The 21,945-nt window shown below is 47.5% G+C and overlaps 1 protein-coding gene across 3 annotated transcripts in view; it reads left to right on the top strand.

The window, feature by feature from the left end:
- The first annotated feature begins 3,824 nt into the window (after positions 1-3,824).
- Positions 3,825-21,945, top strand: part of STK24 (serine/threonine kinase 24) — a 123,344-nt gene continuing 105,223 nt past the window's right edge. Inside the window, exons 1-2 of one of the 3 annotated variants that reach the window (XM_045444618.1) lie at positions 5,262-5,375; positions 15,532-15,665. Coding sequence is in view for 2 of the 3 variants with exons in the window: in XM_045444605.1 (XP_045300561.1) it covers positions 3,856-3,918 (63 nt within the window). In the remaining variant the exon portion in view is untranslated. Of the gene's footprint in view, positions 3,919-4,928; positions 5,376-15,531; positions 15,666-21,945 lie in introns of those variants that run through there. The other 2 variants (XM_045444605.1, XM_045444610.1) reach the window with 2 other exon arrangements.

Here is a 21,945-nt window from a genome sequence, read left to right as displayed (position 1 = left end):
ACAGAATTGGAAGCAGGCTCCAGGCTCTGAGCTGTCGGCACAGAGCCTGACCGGGGGCTCGAAACGAACCGGGAGATCATGACCTGAGCCAAAGTTGGACCCTTAACCGACTGAGCCACCCAGACACCCCAGCAGATGAAGTCTTTAGAGATGTAATTAAGTTCGGGGCACCCGGCTGGCTCAGTTGGAAGAGCATGTGACTCTTGATGCCAGGCTTGTGAGTTTGAGTGCTGCCTTGGGTGCAGAGATGACTCAAAAGATAAAATTTTAGGGGCACCTGGGTGGCTCAGTCGGTGAAGCATCTGACTTCCGCTCAGGTCATGACCTCACGATTCCTGAGTTTCAGCCCAGCATCAGGCTCTGCACTGGTGGGATTCTCTCTCTCTCTTCTCTCTCTGCTCCTTCCCCACATGCGCATGCACGCTCTCTCTCTCAAAAATAAATAAATGAACTTTTAAAAAATAAATAAAATCTTAAAAACAGAAAAAAGAGGGAATGAAGTTAAAATGAAGTCATTAGGGTGAGCCCTAATCAAATATGGCAGGCGTCCTTCTAAAAATAAATCAGGATGCACAGGGAAGACGATGTGCAGACAGAGGGAGACGACGGGCACCTCCAAGCCAAGGAGAGGGGCCTCAGAAGAATCAACCTTGGTGACACCCCCGACCTCCAGCCTTCATAATTGTGAGGAGATACATTTCTGTCAAGCCACCCGGCCCAGGGTGCTTTTTCATGGCGGCCCTGGCAGACAAATGCAGGGCCTCCAACTGACTTCCAGTCATATGTTGCTGTGAGAGCTCGCGGTCCTATCTCCACACCCAGAGAATGACACTTCCTTTGCGCCAACGCGGCTGGATCTTTCCCTGGGGCTCTAGCGTATATTTTCTTGCTGTCATGTCATCAACTATGGCTAACTATGCTTCTTTATACCAGTCTTAATAATCTGCCTTCCTCTTTTGTGTCTTCACCTGCTGAACATGTGTAGAAATTTGTCAAGCCTTCTGTTAGTTACTTATCCAAGTTACTCATATTTCTCTCTTTAAAGTTCACCATGTAAGTCCCTTTCTTTAATCTGTGCATTTAAATTGCTAATGTGCTACTTGCCTAGCTGCTCTTTATAAAGTGGCATTTGGGGGTGTTTATCTTTTCAACTCAGAAGGAGAATTGAAGGGACTGATTGTTGAATTCTTGTTTTCGGCTGCGCTCTTTGAGCTTGGCTAAGACTACTCACTGGCTTAGGGGGAATCAATAACCAAGGGTTCTGTATTCAGAGGGGTTCTATCTAGGGGTATGGAAATGTCCTTTGTGGTCCTGAATATGTGTCAGATCACAATTCATTGCCCTATTCTTATCCTTAAGTCAACACAAAAGACAAAGAGGGCCGGGGGATGAAAATAATTCCATTGGTTAGTAAGTATCTCCATGGAGACCAGAAAATGCATAATCTCTATGGAGACCCTCAAAATCTTTCCTTCGGAAATTACAGTAGTAGATGATCTGTTGTAATTATATGTTGAGAGTGGAGAGACAAAGTGACAAGACGCAGAGGACGACAGGATAATGCTCCTCTTTCCTTGGTGGAAATTAGAGCTATTTCGACTCTAAATTTAATCAATTGTGTTACTGTAGTAAAATTCTGAAGTTTGGATTCTGGGAGATTATTTCCCTAGAACGGGATAAGAGGTACCTGAGGAGCCAGTGTTCCTGGACCCAACGCTGAACCAGATGTCTGACTTGTACATGGCATTCAAAAAATGTGTTAATGGATGAATGGATGCAATAAGCACTTGGGCAGGATCTCATCCTGGGGGATGTCAGTCATCTGCTCTGTTAAAACAGAGGGACAGGACCACTGCCCCGGGGATCCTGGGTAATGTCTGTATATGACCGAGTACGACCAGGAACTTTTGGTTTGCTTCTTTCCTTTCTTTCAAGGAGAATCGTTCTCAGTGGTATAAACATGGTCCAAGGAGGAAATGAAGTTCAGTCATGGTGAGGAGATAAACAGGGAAAATAACAGGGAAAAATAAATAGGGAAATAGACCAGCTAATGAATGCAAGCCACTGTTTCCAGATAAGTCGTATCCCATTATAACCTACATGCCCTTGGCCTCTCTAGCCTCTGGATATGAAATGGGATTCTGATTACTTTTTATACAAGGTTATTGTGGTCCAATGTTCCGCTCCCCCACCACGGCTTATTTGTTGGAAAAGATTATTTGTTATGCAATTTGGGCTCCAATGTTTGAGAGTTTTCCAATGGTAATGCCTCAGTTCAGTGCCCAAACATTTCTGTCCACTGCCCTGTTTCTTCCTCCTTGTCTTGCTGTCATGTTATTGCCCTGACCGCTAACCCAAAAGAGCTTTAGCATGATGGTCTTTATTGCTTGATTACAAACTGAAAACAAATCATCTTTAATTCCAAGGATAGACACTGTTAAATCTTGGTGTATATATTTCCAGGTTTTTCTCTGGTTATGCATATACACATAACATTATATAAATATGTAAATTATATACTTAAATATAACTTCATATATATGAAGTAGCTTGAGGTCAGGGTATACATTTGTTTTGTACCCTGTGTTTTTCTTTCTTAACAATGGATAATGAAAATACTTTTGCATGCTACTAAATATTGTAGTACATCATTTTTTTTTAAATTTTTTTTTAATGTTTATTTATTTTTGAGACAGAGAGAGTATGAATGGGGGAGGGGCAGAGAGAGAGGGAGACACAGAATCCGAAGCAGGCTCCAGGCTCTGAGCCATCAGCCCAGAGCCCGACGCGGGGCTCGAACTCACGAACCGTGAGATCGTGACCTGAGCTGAAGTCGGACGCTCAACCGACTAAGCCACCCAGGCGCCCCTGTAATACATCATTTTTAATGACTATGTAGTACTTGCTGCATAAAAATACTGTCATTTACTTAAAAATCTGTTAAAATTTTAATCTGTTCCTAGTTTTCCCACAATTATAGCTATCCCGACATGCATCTTTTCGTATCCATTCTTATGTACTTTTTGGTTGTAACCTCAGGATACGTGACTTCAAGTAGCCTTTCTGGGTTGAGGAATATGAACATTTTAATACTTATTTATTTTTGGCAGAGCGCACACAGGGGAGGGGCAGAGAGAGGGGGACAGAAGATCCAAAGCAAGCTCTGCACTGACAGGCAGGCAGCAGGAAGCCCGATGTGGGGCTTGAACTCATGAACCGTGAGATCATGACCCGAGCTGAAGTTAGTCGATCAACTGACTGCGCCACCCAGGTGCCCCAGGAGTATGAACATTTAAAAATTTTTTTTTAAAGATTTATTTATTTTTGAGAGAGAGAGAGACAGCACGAGCAGGGAAGGGGCCGAGAGAGAGGGAGACACAGAATCTGAAGCAGGCTCCGAGCTGTCAGTGCAGCTGACAGTACCATTTACTAGGTACACAAAATTTACACAAGATGGTAAGCTCTTAGGTTATCAGGGCTCACGCTTTTCCAAACTTTGTATTTGCCACATTCTCCTAGCAGTGCTTGGGGAAGGCAGGGCTTCATAACTCAGTGAAGATGATGTACAAGTGACAACCATGAAGGTATCTGGAGGTATCCTGGAGGACCCTGACGAAATATATGCACATTTCCAAAGGGAATGTGGGGATTAAGCTTTAGCACCCCACTCTGCCTGATCCAGAGCACCAGAGGGAACAGAAATTCTCAGGATACCGGGACACATCAGAGGATAAACACCCCTTACCTCGGTGGAGGACTTTAGAGTTTCCTCCAATTATTCGTGATCTCCGGGGGACTCACTTTTTGTACGTCCAACCTCTGTACAGCAATATGGGCGTTCACGCGCATGAATGAATGCCTGGTCCCAACAACCTGAGGTGCAGCCGATCACGTCAGTGGCTGCCACTGTTTGTCACTGTAAGTTAAATACTTTCTGGAGCTTCTTTTCTCTGCAGTCACTAAAAAGTGAAGGCAGTACTGGTCCCCAGAGGGGACCTGGGGCTTTTGCGGGCAGCCGAGAGAGGGGGAGAGGGGGAGGGAGGGTGAGAGAGAGAGAGAGAAGAGAGAAAGAGAGGGCGAGAGGGCTCGGGATAAGTCTAGACACGGGTTTCCTTCGATTGTCTTCCCTTCCTCCTTGCCCCTCCGGCCTCCATTTTCCCCCTTCTCCTGGGTCGACGCTCCCGCCTGGGACTGGAGCCCGGAGATGGTGGGGTTCAGCCCCCCAGTGATTTTCAGCGCCTAGCATTCCAAGTGGGGCTGTTTTCAAGCAGCAAAAGCACTGGGAATTAACAGCTCTCGACCTCTTCCCTCTCGCTTTCCTCCTGGGGTTGGTCTAAAACTTCACCCAGACACCGAAGCAGCTCCGCCCTGGTAGTTTTGAACTGACCCCGCGGGGCACTCTTCTCCCGAGGTCTCCTTGCCCCAGACTCTGTCCTCGGGGAGGTCGCCTGGAGCCCACTTCCCTGGGGGTAGATGGAGCGGGGTGGGCTCGTTTGCAGCAGGAAGAAGATGGCAGAGTTCAGAGCTGGCACTCACCGCTCCCTCGCCGCCCGGGCCCCCTGCCCGCTGGGCCGGACCGGGCCGGGGTGGGGGCGAGATCGGGGGGGGGGGGCAGGAGGGTTGGGTACGCGGCCAAACCCCAGCTCCGACTCGGTCCCCTCCTCCCCACGCCGGGCGCCGGGGCCGAGGCCCCTTCCCCGCACCCGTCTGCCGGCCTCCTCCCCGCTCCGCTCGGCCGGCTGGGCGCCAGGCACGGCCCGCGGGAGGCGCTCGGACCCCCGCCAGGACCCCCGCCCGCCCGGCAGCCGGCGGCGCAGGCGGCTGCGGCCTAGGGCGCCGGGCGGCCGCGAGCCTCCTCCCCCTCCCGGAAGCGCGGGGCGGGGTCCCCGGCCGGGCCGCGGGGGCGGGCGCGGGGGCCGGGCCGGGGCGGGGCGCGCTGGGCTCGGCGCTCGCGGGCTCGGCGGGCTGTGCGCGCCCACTCCGGCTCCAGGCGGCCAGCGCGCGCGGGCCCAGGCCGCCGGGCTCCAGCCGAGCAGCTGCGGCGGCGGCGATAGCGGCAGCTCGGCGGCGAGTCCCCGCGCCCCTCGCAGCCCCTCCCCGGCGCGGTGCATGGAGACGCGGCCCGCCGCTTGCCGCTGAGCCCGCCGCCCGGCCCGGGACCGCCGGGGCTGGGGTGGCCTCGGACTCAGGCCGGTCCCCGCGCCGAAGCCGGACTCGAGCTCGGCCGGCCTCCCCCGCCGCCCGAGGGCTGCGCGCGGCCCGCGGGCCTCGTCGCCCGCGTGGATCGCCGCGGCCCGGCCGTCCCGTCCCAGGAAGTGGCCGTCCTGACCGCCATGGCTCATTCCCCGGTGCAGTCGGGCCTGCCCGGCATGCAGGTAGGCAGGAGCCGGGCCGCGAGGGGAGGGAGGGATGCGCGGGCCGGGGCGGAAGCGGGGAACTTGGCGGTGTAAACACGGCCCCCCCACGCTGCCCCTTCCGGGGTCGCGCCGGCCTCCCGCGCCGCGCTCCAGCCCTCAGGGCGCCCCTGCCCGGCGCCGCGGCCCGGGAGCTCGGAGGCTCAGGGGCTCGGGGACTGGGGAGGGTGGGGAGGGGGGTGCAGGGACATAGGGGCCGCGGCCTGGAGGCGCCCTCGCTGGCCGGGAGCCGGGGCAGTCGGGCAGGGATGTGGGGGAGCCGGCCGCCTCGCCGTCCCCGCCGGCCTCTCCGCACGCCGCCTCCCGAGCCGCAGGCCTGGCGCCGGCCCGGTCCCTGGGAGAAGTGATGGGGGGGAAATGCCCTTGGAGGCCCCGGCCGGGTCTGTGGGCCCTGCGCGCGGGCGGGGGGCGGTGGAGGCCCCGTTCCCCCGCGAGCAGGCGATAAAGTTGAGAGACGGGAGGGGAGCCCCGGGCGCGCCCCGACTCGTCCTGGGCCGGGCCGGGCGGAGGAGGCAGGGCGGGGTGCGGGAAGGTGTGACCGCCAGCCCCGCTTCCCAGCGCCTTTGCTCCGCGCCTTTCCTTCTGGGGCCAATTGAGGGGAAAGTGCGAGCCTGCAAACCTTCTGGAAGGAGGAATCAGTCGGACAGCGTGTACTCCGGTTGTCCCGAGCCGAGGCTGACCCGCCCGATCTCGGGACACTGGGCTTTCACTTGGGGACTTGATTGGATCCAGACGAGCTCCTTCCCAGTGAATCTCTCCGTTGCTACTCTGTGGTATCTTGGCTTACCAGTGACTTTTTTTGGACGGGGGAGAAGTTGAATTTCAAAAGTACGCGAACACAGTAAAGTTTTTTTCGCCTTTGGGGACTGTTTTTAGCCTTTTGAAAAACAAAACCACTTGGCTCTCGTTAATTTATCTTATTTGTAGGCACATAAATGGTGGCAAAATAATTAGGATTAAAATCTCATGATAACAGTGAGAGTAGGTCTTTATTGCTGCCCCAGTTTTAGTTTCGCGAGTGAGCATAAAGAGCTTTAAAAAAACAACCACGGTATCCAAGTGGATTATTTGTTATTTTACAGACATCCGCGGGCTCATTTTTTCTTCTTCCCTTGCATGTTAGGGCTGAGAAGTGCGGTGTTTGGACCTGGCATGTTAGGGGCTGAGAATTGAATCTGCCCCATCTTATGAGACCTATGATCCCCGCCCCCTTTCTGTAACCATAAAAAGAAAGCTGGATTTCATTGTTCCGGTTTGAAATCTAGAGAACTAGGAACACAAAGCTACCAGAATTTTAGCGTGAGGTATGTGTTGTGTTTGTTTTTTTCTTTAAAGGAGTAACAAAGTTAATATTTTAAGAGTGTACTGGAAGAAAACTGTCCTTGAATCTCATTTAAAGATCTTTTAAACTCAGCAGGCATTTAAAATCTAGGCTTCTGCTGACTGCTAGGTAAAAATCAGATGTGGCTTTTTTTGGTATTTCCTAAAGTTCCTGCTTTAGTTTGGTTGGAATTGAGAGGCAGGAAGGCAGGGTGAACTGGGTGAAAAATTATTCCTGACCAGTAGAGCAAGAAGGACCTCTTGAGTTAAAAACGTTTTTTTTTTTTTTCATCAGTATTTCCTTTAGACTGACAGTGTTAATCAGGTTGTAATCTGGTAGAGATGCCTCACTTAGAGTTTACAGTGGAGGCATGGGGCCTTTGTGGAAAGCGAATCAGTTTAAAGCGGTACTTAAAAGCCCTGCTGGCTGGTGCCGTGAAGTCAGAATCAGATGGTCCCCCAAGGCTGTCTGTTCTCAACACTTTTTGTCAGTTTTTCCTTTTTTTGTCTTGGAGAGTGTGGGCCAACATCTTGGAAAGAGAAGGTAAATTTCTGTTACAAGGAAACTGTTTTTGTTTGGTGGAGACCACCGAATTTTCAGCTGTCACAGTTTTGGGGGGTGTGCAGAGGTGGCCTGTGACATTTCGGTACTTAAGTACATTTGCAAACTGTGTAATTGTTTTTAGTGTGCCTTTTGGGGAAGAACATTCCTTTCCTCTCCCTTCTCCCAAAAAGAAAAACAACAAACACATTTAGTTTCTACTTTGAATTAGCCGTTACTGCTGCCCAGGGAGGCTTTCCTTAAATTGTTGAGGATTAAGGGAAAGGCACACCCGCCTTTGACTGTTCTCTGGGATAAAACAAGAGAGAAGTACTAACCCCTCTGTGCCCTGTCCTGATACATTCCATCCCTCCCTTTTCTTCTCTCTCATCTTGTGAACAGGGCTTATAAGGAGTTGGGTTAAACATTTCAGAGAGGGGTCAGTTGGTTTAAGTGTCCAACTCTTGATCTCAGCTCAGGTGTTGATCTCACGGTGGTGAGTTCAACCCCCAATTTGGACCCCACACTGAGCGTGGAACCTACTGAAAAAAAAATTCAGACTGCAGAGTGAATTCAGGCAGCCTGAATTTAAGTATCATAAAGATACTTAAGTAAACCTGAATGAAAGGACGTTTTAGTGTAAACATCATCTTGTCTTGCAAATCGTTTTTGTGCCTTCTAGATTTTTATTGGAACCTCTTGAGGCATAGGTATTATTTATGCCATTTTTCTAGAGGTGGAGGCCAACAGAGACTAATTGAACTGACCAAGGTGAGGTAGTATATTTGGCAAATGTGTGATTTGAAGAGATCTTTCCTGTCTCCAAGACCATACTTCTCATCATGCTGTATTGTTGCTTTATTATTTTTTTATTAAAAATATTTTTTTAAATGTTTGAGAGAGAGAGACACACACACACACGCATACCCGCGAGTGGGGGAGGGGCAGAGAGAGAGGGAGACACAGAATGTGAAGCCGGCTCCAGCCTCTGAGCTGTCAGCACAGAGCCTGATGTGGAGCTCGAACTCTTGGACCGTGAGATCATGACCTGAGCTGAAGTCGGATGCTTAACCGACTGAGCCACCCAGCTGCCCCTGTCTTGTTGCTTTATTATTAACTTTGCAAGCATTAAAGGTTCTTTTCATTTCGATTTGGGTTTGCTGAAGAAATACGAGAAATTAGAAATATGAGGTTGATATTTTATTCCATTAGGAGCCGTTATTGAACACGCATGTGCCAGGTCCCAGGTGAGGAGTTGAGGACTGGACATCTGAATGAGTTAATATTTTCAATGTGTTTCATGAAGGTTGCTAGGGTTTCCTTTTTTACCTCCCACACCCCAGTTTCCTATTAGCATAGGGGAGAAAATAAAAAGTCATGAACTGGATGTAGTAACTACAAATAGACATAAAGAAATTAGGTTGATTTGTGGATGAACGTACTCCGTGTCCTTGAACATTTGTTGTTTCAATCAGTGTAATTCAGATTTGAAGAAAAGCAAGCTTTAGTTAGCCTAAGTGGATAAAAAAGAATTAGATTTTGAATTACAGATTTATATCTGTATTCTAAGCCTTTCTGTTTTGTGACGCACATAAGAAGTATATATATTTTTTATTTAAAAAATCTTTTTTAATGTTTATTTTTTGAGAGAGAGAGCACAAGTTGGGGAGGGGCAGAGAGAGACACACACAGAATCTGATTTTTTTTTTAATGTTTGTTTTTGTTTAATTTTTGAGAGAGAGAGAGAGAGAGAGAGAGACACACACACAGAATCTGAAGCAGGCTCCAGGCTCTGAGCTGTCAGCACAGAGCCTGACTCGGGGCTCCAGCCCCCGGACTGCGAGATCTTGACCTGAGCTGAAGTTGGATGCTTAACCAGATGAACCACCCAGGCACCCCAGAAGTATATTTTATGTCAAGATCTGAAACAAAAGTTTCGGGAGACAGTGTCCTGATCCTTACTACTTGTGATACACTGTTGTGTGATGTATTTTGTTTAAAAAAAAAAAAAAGAAAAAAGAAAGAAAAGAAAACAAAACCTGGTTGCAACACTAAGTTGATTTCACAGCTGATTGGTTTGACCCAGGTTTGAAAAATACTGAATTAGGTAGGGTCACATGTAGGAGAGCTGAGTTAATTTATGCACGTTTTGAGGATGTTGTTAATTTAAGGTATTTCCATATCTAAAAGTATAGACAGTTTACAGGAGTAGCCGGAAAACTTAGTTTCTACTCGTCAATGTCATCCTGCTTCCCTCTCTCCCTCTCCTTTGCTGAGAATGCTCGTTTATGTTGGGATAGTGAGCAGAACAGTTAATTGTCAGTTTGGATGAGTTGGGAGCTTTTCTGCAGTGTTCTTGCTTACCCCTGGGGAAACCTGTGTGCCCTGGAAATCTGGGAAATGAAGGAAAACAGAAGGACAGCTGCATTTAATTGTGGCTTAAGTGCTCTTGCATTTTTTTTTCTTGTTAGTGTCACATTTCCATAGTTATTTTCTATTTTTTATTTTTTTTCCTGTTTCCATGGAAGAGGCCTCTCCATGTTCAGCCTGTTGCCATCTGTACCGTGGGGAAAGGTTGGCTTGTTACAGTGTGCGGACATTCAGGGTATTTATGAGATTGAGCTTCGGAAAGCACCTTGAGCAAGATGCTGAAGTGTGCAATGTGGTCTAGGGCCTTGGAACGCTGGACTAGATAGGGAGCCCACATTCGTGCAACATGTTTCTCTGGAGTGGTGCCAGGAGTTGTGGGAGGGGGAGGTGAGAACCTCCTTCGGCCATGTCCTTGGAAAGTCAGCAGCCTAGGGGGAGCTGATCTGGGTGGTCTGCCTGCAAAGGTTCACACTCCTTTGTTCATACACAAAGGGCACAGACAGGTGTGGGGATGGAAAGCAGGCTCATGTGGGCTAGCCTGGACTCCAGATCTGGGGGGGTAGGGGGCCTGCGTTCTGGCTGTAGTAGGGAAAGTGCTGTCCCAAGCTTGAGGAGTCCTTCTCTCCTGCAGGTGGGAGGGTTTGGGTTCTGCAGCATGCCGGTTGCCACTTGGAAGGCTGGCCAGAGTTGGGGTGGATAGGACTGAGCGATGGGAGGTCCAGGTGGCAACAGGATAGCCATGGTGGACTTTTTTTTTTTTTTTTTTTTTTTTTTTTTTTTTTTTAGCATTTTTTATTTTGGGAGTGCCTGGGTGACTCAGTCGGTTGAGCGTCTGACTCTTGCTGGCTCTTGATTTCCGCTCAGGTCATGATCCCAGGGTCGTGCGATTGAGCCGACCTCAATCGGTGTCTTCCTCGCTGAGTGTGGAGCCTGCTTAAGATTCTCTTTCTCCCCACCTTGTGGGTGTTTCTCTCTCAAAATAAACCAGCAAACATTTTTTTTTTTTAAATATATTTTTTTTAAAGTAATCTCTACTCCCACCATGGGGCTTGAACTCACAACCCTAAGATCAAGAGTTGTACACTCCACTGACTGCACCCGCCAGGTGCCCATCAAGGTGTACTTCTTTTTTTTTTTTTTTTTTTTTTTTTTAGCAAGATTGATTTCAAATCTTGGTAATTTGAACTCTTAGTGAACATTTAATAGTTTTTTATTGTCTCTCATCTCTCCTGCTTTTGATCCTTTTTTCTGTTCTATGCTAAGGGTAATAATGAAAATAAAGCCAGTTTTCTGTTACTGTTAGTTGCCTAAATATGTTTTTTTTAATACCCATTTGAATATTTTATATTCCCTCTTTTCCTCTATCACCAGGATTGAACAACGTTAAGGATTTGTTTTGTTTAAAAATGTATTTTGGGTGGGCAGTGTCGTAAGAAGATTTTTAAAAATTAAATATATAGCTGTGAGGAGTCCAGGACATCTTGGTTGTAATTACAGGTAGGGGAATGTTCCTGATAGTATTTCACATAGAAACAAATGACCTTCCAGTAGAAATTGGTCAGGTTGGGTTTTTCTAGGCTGCTGACACGCACAGCGTCCCCTCTGTTGCACGGGCAGGCAGCCGCCATCCTTGCTTTCTTGCTCCTTTATGTAATAGAACTCTTCTGCTCCTCTTGGAGCCCCTGTTCTCATGTGCACAGCCGAGCGCGCGTATTTGATACGGGTTGACATTGCTTTCCAGTTGAATGGTATTTCTAGGACCTTGGTGCAAGATGTAGTGTAAGGAGTGACTGAAGAAATGAGCCCATTGGCAGTTGCTGCTTTTTTCTAGTGTATTTTTACAGACATCCTGAAGCCAGGGTCCAGGATCCTGAGGGTCTCTTGAGAAACCTGCCCCTTGGCGCTCCGTGTGCAGTCTCCCAGTGATTCAGAGTTGCCTGCTTGGGAATTCTGTACCTGCAGGAAATGGACCACACCCACCCAACCCTTGTGGTTTTTTTTTTTAAATGCTTTAGCCCCGCATTGTTATCATTAATGGAACCTTGTAGCAGGACTGAGTGCCGGAAACAGGTTGCACTCTCTTATTCCTCTATTGCTGTTTAGGGTCAACTGCTGTCCTTGGGCCAGTCATTTCCCATCATTCATGTTTTTGCAGTGCAATATGTTTAAAACTCTTAGTGCCAAATGCTTTTGGGAAAAAGAACATGGCTACTATAATACCTGGTTCTTGGAGTGAGTATGGAGTTTCCTAATCATAAATGGCTCCCTGGTTTCCAAGGTTCAGATGAAGAAAAATAAAACAAGATGTACCTTTGCTTGCTACAAAGTATAAAAACATCCCAGATTGTGGATTACAAAGGCACTGGTTTGCCCTACCCCTGGGAACAGCATTGTTGACTTTAGAGACCTTCCATTATGTTTTCTTGAGGGTTGTTATGTTTTCTTGAGGGTTCATGGTCAGTACAAGGAACCTTATCTGTGCAAGTGCCCATTGGTATCTGAATAAACTGTGGGAACATTTTGAGTTTTGTATTAATGCTTACGAAATATGTAGCTGGTGTTTGTGTTCCTATTATTTTAAGCCTCTTACTATTTTTAAAAAGATTTTTAGGCCCTGAGATTCGAAAGGACCGTATAGGTCCAGATTCTTTCTTTCAGTTTTAGTTATTTAGGCTTTTTGTTTAGTTTTTATTTAAAAGGTTGTGCACATGATTTCGAGTCAAATGGCTTTATAAGGTTTATTTGGGAAGACAGCACTTCCCTGCCCCTGGCTTCCCCCCCCCCCCCCCCCCCGGCAGCCGCTTTTTTTTTTTTTTTTTAATTTTTTTTTCAACATTTATTTATTTTTGGGACAGAGAGAGACAGAGCATGAACGGGGGAGGGGCAGAGAGAGAGGGAGACACAGAATCAGAAACAGGCTCCAGGCTCTGAGCCATCAGCCCAGAGCCCGACGCGGGGCTCGAACTCACGGACCGCGAGATCGTGACCTGGCTGAAGTCGGACGCTTAACCGACTGCGCCACCCAGGCGCCCCCAGGCAGCTGCTTTGATCTCTCTTAGCTGATTGTTGTTTCCACTTTGTTTATAAAGAACATTTAAAAATTGCTGTTACTTTTTTTTTCCTTCCAGTTTTGGGCATTATTTGTGGACTTTGGACTTGAAGTGAGGCTTTAGTTTTTGCCTCCTTCAGGCACCTGTGCACCTCTCTCCCCCTTCCCCAGTGTAGTTACATTGTAACTTTGCTTAGATTAGTGTGACTGGAACCCTATTCCCAGCCCAGCCATTAGGAAACCAGGATTCCTTTTCAAATCTTTTCTGAAAGTTTTTTTTTTTTTTTTTTAAATAATCCCTTTAGTTTGGGCTGCTGTAACACCGTACTGTACTGTACATAGACTGGGTGGCTTAAACAACAAACATTTATTTCTCACAGTTCTGGAGCCTTGGAAGTCCCAGGTCAAGGCTCTGGAAGATTCTGTGTCTGGTGAGGGCCCCTTCCTGGGTCATGGACGGTCTGTGTCTGGCTGTGTCCTCACGTGGCAGAGGGGGTGAGGGAGCTAGCTGTCTGGGCTCTTCTCTAAGGGCACTTGTTCCAATTCTGGGGGCTCTACCTTCATGATCTGATCACCCCAAAGACCCCCCACCTCCTAGTACCATCCCATAGGGCACTGGGGCTCAACATACGCATTTTGGGAGGACACAGACATTGAGTCTGTAGCAGTATTTATAGCTTATTCAACCAGCACTCGCACAGTTGTTGAAATCTTCCCTGCGGAAGTTCAAGTAGAGCCAGACGGACAGGCTATCCATGTCACCTTCCTGGAGAACTCTTCCTGAGAGCCTTCTGACCTCCCTGTAGACTGGTGGTCTTCCACACTTGGTCCTCTGCTGGTATTGTGGGTCTTCTCTCCCTTCATACGTGGGATTCCCCGTGCTGCTCCCGGTGGCCTGGTTTCTGTGTCTCCCGTCATTGTCTGTCCTGGTTCACGCTGGGGGTGGAACATATCTTGAGGGGCCTTTCTGTGACTATGGTACAAGGGAGATGGGTTTTTTGAGGTCCTGGGTATCTGAACGTTTCTTTTTCTTTTCCTCTCCATTTGTGTTTTGGCATGGTCATAGGGTGGAAATTATTTTCCTCCAGGATCTCGAAATCATTTCTCCACTGTGTTTTAGCTTTCATTGTTGCTGTCGAAGAACTCAGTGCCACACCAGTACTGGATTCTGTGTAGGTGAGCTCTTCGGTTCTTCCTGAGCCTAATAGGATCTGAATTTTTTCTTGGTGATCTCAGTTTTCACAAATAACATGCCTTCGTGCAGGAAGCCCTTTAAATCAGGCAGCTCACATCTTTCTGTGTTCTCTTGTCCTTAAATTCTTATCTGGATGTTGGACCTCCTGGACTGGTAGTTTTACGCTTTTAAACCTATTTTCTATTTCTTTGTCTTTTTTACTTGGCTTTCTGGGAGATTGTTTCAGCTTTTTCTTCTAGCTCTTTTAAATGAGTATTTCTGCTCTTGTTTTTTAAATTCTAAGAGCTCTTTTTGGTTCTCTGAATGTTCTTTTATTGTTTCAGTTGAAATATTTGCTCTTACCTCCTTGGGTATGTTAATTGCAGTTACTTATCTCTGCTCAGAATAGATCTTCCTCCACAGCCCTTTCTCCCCTCTTGTTGGTTGTGGTCTTTAGTTTTTTTTTTTTTTTTTTACCTTTTTTTTAAATTAATTTATTTTTTACGAGGGGTGGTGTGGAGAGAGAATCCCAAGCAGGCTCTACACTGTCGGCATGGAGCCTCATACAGAGCTCAGAGTTATGAGCCCTGAGATTGTGACCTGTGCTGAAATCAAGAGTCAGATGCTTAACCGACTGGGCCACGCAGGTGCCCCTTTTGTGGTCTTTCTTTCCTTTTTTAGTGTTTATTTTTGAGAGAGAGAGAGAGAACACACAAGCAGTGGAGGGGCAGACACAGAAGCCAAAGCTCCATGCTCTGAGATGTCAGCACAGAACCTGACGCGGGGCTCGAACTCATGAACCGCAAGGTCACGACCTGAGCTGAAGTCAGACACTTAACCAACTGAGCCACCCAGGTGCCTCTTGTGGTCTTTATTTCTAATGGTAGAGGTCACCCTCCAATGTATTTACGAGTGGGGGGACAATTGAGCTGGTTGGAAATCTGAGCCCTTGAATGGAACTTTTCCAGCCTCAGTGATACCAGGTGGTTCTATTGACGCGAGAGGTAAGGAATGGCTGATGTCAGTTTCTTTCAGCTTTTTATGCAGTTCACCTTCCGGGAGAAGCCTCTGACCTGCTCCTGTCTGCACCGTTTATTGCCCACACCTGATGCTCCCCTGGGCGGACCCCTTCTCCCTCCCGAGGCCTGATGCCCAAGGAGCACTGGGCGGAGGGGAAGGACTGCGTGTGGGTGCAGGTAGCTTGGATCCCCCATTTTTTAGCACACCGCCTCTGTCCTCAGCTGTGTCTGCTGCTGCTGGCTCCAGACCCTCTCGGCTTCCTTTCTGGGGACTGTGCTTTCCCTAGTTCCTTGATTGGGAAGGCGGGGCAGCTGCCTAGCTCCGAGCGAGGAAGGCCTTCTGGGTGTCTCACCACTTCGTTAATTGACTTTGATTCCTTGTTTTAGATGCTGCCAGTTCCTGAGTTGTGGGGATTCAGCGCTGCGAATGGGCTTGGTTCTCTGCTCTCTCCACCTCAAGTTTAGCATCTCTCCCTCCTTCTATCTTTCTTCCCACTTCTGGAATTTCATTGCTTTTGGTCTTCTTTCCCCTCCTCGTAGGCAAGAGTCTTAGCCTTTTAAGAAAACTCCTTTCATTATGGTTTTAGTGGGATTTCAGGATTGACCAGAGTAGACGCTCTCTACCTGGACGTCCCTCTCTCCAGTTGTTACAGATGAATGAATGAACAGGAAGAGTACAATGTGAATTCCACGGTCAGGACTTCGCAGCACCCTGGCGCCGGGAAGGACTCCCGAGGCCCTGTTCCCTTCAGGAGAGTGTGCCTTCTGTTCTCTCTCTGTAAGTCAGTGATGCTGTAAATACATGCCTGTTTTTCCATATCCCCAACAGTGACCTCCACTTCCCTAACTCGGGCTGCCAACCTGCTTGTCTCCACTTTGTGCCCCATTTTCTAGTCTTAGGATTGTGTGGGCATAGGACCATTGCTGGGAGCCTCCGTGTAACTCTTGGGAGAAGCGTTTTATTTGGTGGCTGTAGGTTTGGGGGGCCCAGCCCGCGGCCTGGAATTGAATGCGTGCCACCCGGGGGTGGGGGCAGGTGGGGGCGGTGTCCGTTAAGGCCATGGGTTCTGTGGTGGTCGGCCAGGTCGTGGGGGGAGACGGGGCAGGTGTTGAATGGCTGCCGGGGTGTTGTGTCGACACATGGCAGAGCCCCACATTAGAGAATCGTGTGCTGGGGACTGAGGGCCATGGGGGGTCCCCGCTCGCTCCCTGCCCCTTGCAGCCTTGACGCCTGGCCCGACGCTGCTCCTTAAATACCCCGCGTTATGAACAGGGAAGGCAGCTCTTTGGGACGTTCCCCTAGAATGATTTCCTACTTAAGAACCAAGTACTTTTTTCGGGTAGGAATTTACAGTGATAAATCACTGAGGAAAAATGAAAAGTAACTTGGAACTTGGGGGCTGGACGTTGGTTAGCAGTTATCTTGAGCAGTTTCTCGTAGGATAATTTTTGAAGTTATGTGTTGCGTGGTTACAGTTGTTAAATTGCCTCCTGAACTCCTGACGAACTGAGAGCCAGCCGAAGAAAGGTATTGTTTGAGTTTCCTTGTGTTTGATGCACTCTCATCATAGCAAACATTACTTGAGAGGTAATTCGAAAAGAAAAAAAGAGAAGAAAAGGCGTCACATACAAAGAGTTACTCACTTCCTCAGTGGCTCCTACTGGTAGGCGGCTTTTCTTTCTCCTCTTGCTCCTGTCCCTGAATAGTAAAGGTGCCTTTGGCTTTGCTGTATTGATCAGTTGAGAAAGTAAATATTTGTTGCTCTTCGTGGAAGGAAACCTTGAAGGAGTAGGACGAACCGATCTGGCCTTCCTCTCAAGGGTAGGGCTCTGGTGGGCAGCTTAGGCCCTCGGGCAACCCTCAAGGCCCTTGCCCGGCATGGAAGGGCTTGGACACCGGTTTTACAGATGGGAAAACTGAGGTTCAGGAGGCTTAACCAGGGCCCCTCAGCTCGAAAACAGCCCTGTTGGGGGTAGAGTCCTAACTTTTGATGCCAGCATTGGTGGTGGTAGTGGTCTTCCTTACACCAGAAGTCCTGCCACTGAGCCTCTCAGGTCCTGCCCTGGAGGCCCCTGTTTCCCTAAGGGTCAAATTGTGTTTATGGCTTCTATGAAACCAGTCCAGGCCTGATAAGAGATGGTACCTTGGGCACTTTTATTCCCACTTTTTTTTTTCCTTTTGGACTTTTAAAGATTTTGTCCATGCTCCAGTATTATTTTTAAGTGGCTTCCTAGCTTTCTGGATTGTGGCTGTGGGGGGGTGGTGACTTGGATGGTAAGATGTTTTCCCTATTCCTGATCCCCAGTCCCTCTCCTGAGCCCCTAGGGCCCCCCCACCCCATCCCCCAGGGTGGGATGGGGGCCTTTGGCCTCTGTTTAGTGCCTTTCAGTTATTGCCCGGATTAGCTGAGAAAAGTACCCATAATTAAACCAGTGGTTTTCAAGGTTTAGCATCTATCGTCGTCACCTGGAGAGCTTGATGAACTGCACACTGCTAGGCTGTTGGTCTGGGATAGAAACTAAAAAGTTTTCCAGGTGCGTCGCTGCCTCAGGGACCACAATTTTGGAAACCATTAAACTGGAGAATTCAAAATCCTTAAATGCCTACTGCTCCCCGCTGTGGGACACTCTATAGTGATGCCCATTTGAAAGCTCAATTGAAAGTCAGTGCTAGGGGCGCCTGGCTGGCTCAGTCTCAGTGGAGCATGTGACTCTTGATCTCCATGAGTTCAAGCCCCACGTTAGGTGTAGAGATTGCTCAAAAATAAAATCTTAAAAAAAGAAAAAACCAATGCTTGGAACTTACGGATTGTAGAAGACTGACTTTGGGAATTGAATAGACTTTTGTGAGACTTGTTAGAGCCTTTACCATTTTAGCATGTATTATAAAACTTTGGGGCAATAGAGGAAGATGTGTGTTCTGCATTTTTTTGATGTCAGAACCTTACTTTGTAAGGACTGCATCTCTGAGACCTGGCATTCCATGATTCTTTTGGAAAACCCCGAACCAGAACATAAGTCCTGAACCTGATAGTCTTCCACAGTATAACCTCTCTCTCTTTCTCTCTCTCTTTTTTTTGAAGTTTATTTATTTACTTTGAGAGAGGGTGAGTGGAGGAGGGACAGAGAGGGAAAGGGAGAATCCCAAGCTCTCGCTCTGTGCTTGGGAGTACAGAGCTTAATGTGGGGCTTGAACTCAAGAACCGTGAGGTTATGAACTGCGCCGAAATCAAGAGTCAGATGCTTAAATGACTGACCCATCCAGGTACCCCAATGAGGATAACCTCTCATAACTGTTGTTGTTTTTTTTTTTCAACGTTTATCTATTTTTGGGACAGAGAGAGAGCATGAACGGGGGAGGGGCAGAGAGAGAGGGAGACACAGAATCGGAAACAGGCTCCAGGCTCTGAGCCATCAGCCCAGAGCCCGACGCGGGGCTCGAACTCACGGACCACGAGATCGTGACCTGGCTGAAGTCGGACGCTTAACCGACTGCGCCACCCAGGCGCCCCATAACTGTTGTTTTTATCATGACATTCCCTGCTTAAGAATCTCTGGTTGTTTCTTGATCAAATACAAATTCCAGCTTTTAAAACTCAGGACCTCTTGTTAATAGAGGGCTTCCTCTTGTCCTGCTTTTCAGTCCTCCCTGGTCAGCTCACCGCTCCCCTCTGCCTCTGCTCATGTATCTGCTCACCTAGCAGGGTATCCCCTGGTTCCTTTGCCCAGTAACTAACCTCTGGTGAGCTGTTAGTATTTATATCATGTTGCCTTCTTTTTCCTTTTTTTAAAAAAAATTTTTTTTCCTAATGTTTATATATTTTTGACAGAGAGAGACAGAGCATGAGTGGGGGACGGGCAGAGAGAGGGAGACACAGAATCCGAAGCAGGCTCCAGGCTCTGAGCTGTCAGCACAGAGTTCAACACGGGGCTCGAACTCACGGACTGTGAGATCATGACCTGAGCTGGAGTCGGGCGGTCAACCAACTGAGCCACCCAGTTGCCTTCTTTTTTCTTAATTGGATTTGAAGGGCAGACCTTCAGGGAAGGTGTGTACCGTCCAGCTAGCTCCCTGACGGTGCTAGAGCACAGGTCCCCAAGAGGAGCCCCTGGTGGGGGAAGGGCAGTCAGGAAATGAATGGGCTGTCTCCTGGCAAATTTGCTCTTCTTTCTTGTGGGTGTTCTGTTTAACACTTAACATACACATATATGTTTAAACTGGGAAAAGTACATTCTGGGGCAGTAGACTCTTTAATGTTTGGGATGTGACAGGTTTTATGCTTTTATGTATAAATAGTTGGTTTGGTTTTTAATTCAAAAAAGATCTGTATTTCTGTATTAGCAGTCTTTTATTGGAGTGTTCTGTGATTAGCTAGACTCTAGTTTTACCACACTTTGCTTATTTGAGGATGGCTTTTGGGGGGAAGGGAGAGGTCTTGATGTTTTTTGAAAGTGCATTGTAATTTTTCTGAGGTTGGTTATAGGGCTTTGTCCAGTCAGTATAAGAGTAAACGGGATATTACGCAGACTTAGGAGATGGACTGTGTCAGGAAGGGTAGTTGTGATGTTTGGGTTCCTCTCATTTGTCAGTGAAGAATCTGAAGTCTTTCTAAAAATAGACTTTGTGTCATTCTGAGGGCTTTTCTCCATTTTGCCTCCTTTAGGAAACAGCGAGGTGCTTACGTGGCCTGGACTCATTGTAGTTACCTAGGCTGCCTGTATTTGTCTCCCAAGTGTGGGGGGGAGGTGGAATGTGGCTGGAGGGGGACACACTTGACGGTGGTGGTGGTCTCAGCTCACATTTCCAAAGGGGTCTGGGGTCATTAGCACCAGCAGCCCAGGGTGTGACTGTAGATATTGGGGGCTGAAATTTCATTTCTGCTTAGGCATGAAGCAGGGTCATTTTTTTTTTTCTTTAACCCTTATTTATTTTCGAGAGAGAGCATGCAAGCAGGGAAGGGGCAGAGAGAGGGGGAGAGAGGATCCCAAGTAGCATCTATGCTGTCAGCACAGAGCCCAGATGTGGGGCTTGAACTCATGAACTGTGACATCATGACTTGAGCTGAAGTCAGACGCTCAAGTGACTGAGCCACCCAGGAGCCCCAGGCCATGTTTTTAAGTGGTTACATAGTTTAAAACAGTTTTGAGTTGAAAAGCAGTTTTGCCAAGGATCCACCTGATCCCTCCCTTCAGCCCACCACCAACATAAATGTGTGTGTATGTTTATGTTAATGAATGTGTGGGCCGATAACGGGTGTTAATTTCTTTTTTCTTTGTTGTAATCTATCAGTAGCCTTTAAAAAGCTTGTGCTGTAGCACTCCTGGTCAGAAGTTGTTTTTCCTCTTTATAGTTGCAAAAAAACCCACAATTTAGATTTTATTTCCAAAAGGAACAAACTCTTTGATTCCTGAAAAATAAGAGTGAAAATTACTTTAAATGATAAAATGTGTAAAGCCCTTTTAAGTGGCATAGGGGAAGGGAAGAGAGGGAGGCAAACTGTAAGAGACTCAAATACAGAAAACAACCGGAGGGTTGCTGGAGGGGTGAGGTGGGGGGGGGTTGGCTAAATGGATGTTGGGTACTCAGGAGGGCACTTGTGATGAACACTGGGTGTTATATGTAAGTGATGAATCACTAAATTCTACTCTTGAAACCATTATTACACTTCATGTTAATTAATTTGGATTTAAATTAAAAGATAACATAAAAAAATAAGATGGTGAAGTTCTCAGTATTTTTTCTACAGGGTTTGTTGCACATATTATTTCTTCATGTTTTAGCCATAGAAGTCAAGGCTGGTTTTGAAATTCCATGGAAATGATTCTTCCCTTTGTCCTCTTGTGTCAGAGTAGTGATAATTGTGTTTGTTTCTGCTGAGGAGTCTGTGATCGTAAAGCTCTTTGAAAACCAGTGGAAGGCCTTCACGTGGTGATCCACTGTAGTGTGAGAGCCCCACCGCTAACTCTGGCCACGTTTCCTGTGTGTAGTCTATTAAAAAGTAATGTGAAACGTGGGGTTGAAGATGGGTCCAGAAATAGGACCCCCCCCCCCCCCCGCCTCTGGGAAAATACTCTCACTCTCTCCCCCGTTGATTTATTATTATTAAAAATGTTTTAAAGGCTTTTATTTTTATTTATCTATTAATTTTTTTTTAATGTTTATTTTTGAGAGAGAGGGAGACACAGAATCCAAAGCAGGCTCAAGTCTCTGAGCTGTCCGCACAGAGCCTAACACAGGGCTCAAACCTATAAACTGCGAGATCATGATGTGAGCCGAAGTCGAACTCTTAACTGACTGAGCCACTCAGGCACCCTTAATTTTATTTATTTTGAGGGATATAGAGAGCAAGCAGGGGAAGGGCAGAGAGGGAGGGAGAGAGAGAATCCCAAGCAGGCTCTGCACTGTCAGTTCAGAGCCCAGTGCAGGGGCGCAAACCCACAAACCGCGAGATCATGACCTGAGTCGAAATCAGGAGTCAGATGCCCAACCGACTGAGCCGCCCAGGAGCCCTGGTCCCCCATTAAATTATTGTTAAAGGGAAAGCATATTTGGTTCCATTACTTGAATATAGCTGGGGTTTTTTTTAGTACTTTTTTTTTTTTTTTTTTTGCTTATTTTCTGGTTGTCTCTGTGCATACATATATTTAAGACATTGCAGTTACACATACACAGGTGCACGTTTTATATTTTCCATTCAGAAATGGATCATAGATATCGTCCCCCGTTTCTACGTGATTTGTTTTATCACCTTAACAGACTTACCCTTGCCTCCTCCGTGTAAGGCGTGCCTCTTCTGTGGGACACAGAGCTCCAGCCAGAAAGCACAGTCCTGTTTGGCTCTGCTGGTTGGAGTAATCTTGCCACTTTCTTTTACCTTTGGAGAAAGAAAGAAAAGCTTATTCATCATTCCTTCTCCTTTAACTGGATTATTGGAGAGCGCTGTTATTGTTATTTAATGTTTTTGTGGTTAATTGCTTTGCTTACATTGATAAGCTGGACCACTGATGAGGAGGACAGTGCATATGGACTGGGGCCCCCCGCAAAGACTGTGCGTGTG

This window comes from Leopardus geoffroyi, chromosome A1 (genome assembly GCF_018350155.1).
Source record: "Leopardus geoffroyi isolate Oge1 chromosome A1, O.geoffroyi_Oge1_pat1.0, whole genome shotgun sequence".
Lineage (NCBI taxonomy): Eukaryota > Metazoa > Chordata > Mammalia > Carnivora > Felidae > Leopardus > Leopardus geoffroyi.
This window is presented reverse-complemented; position numbering and strand designations above follow the sequence as displayed.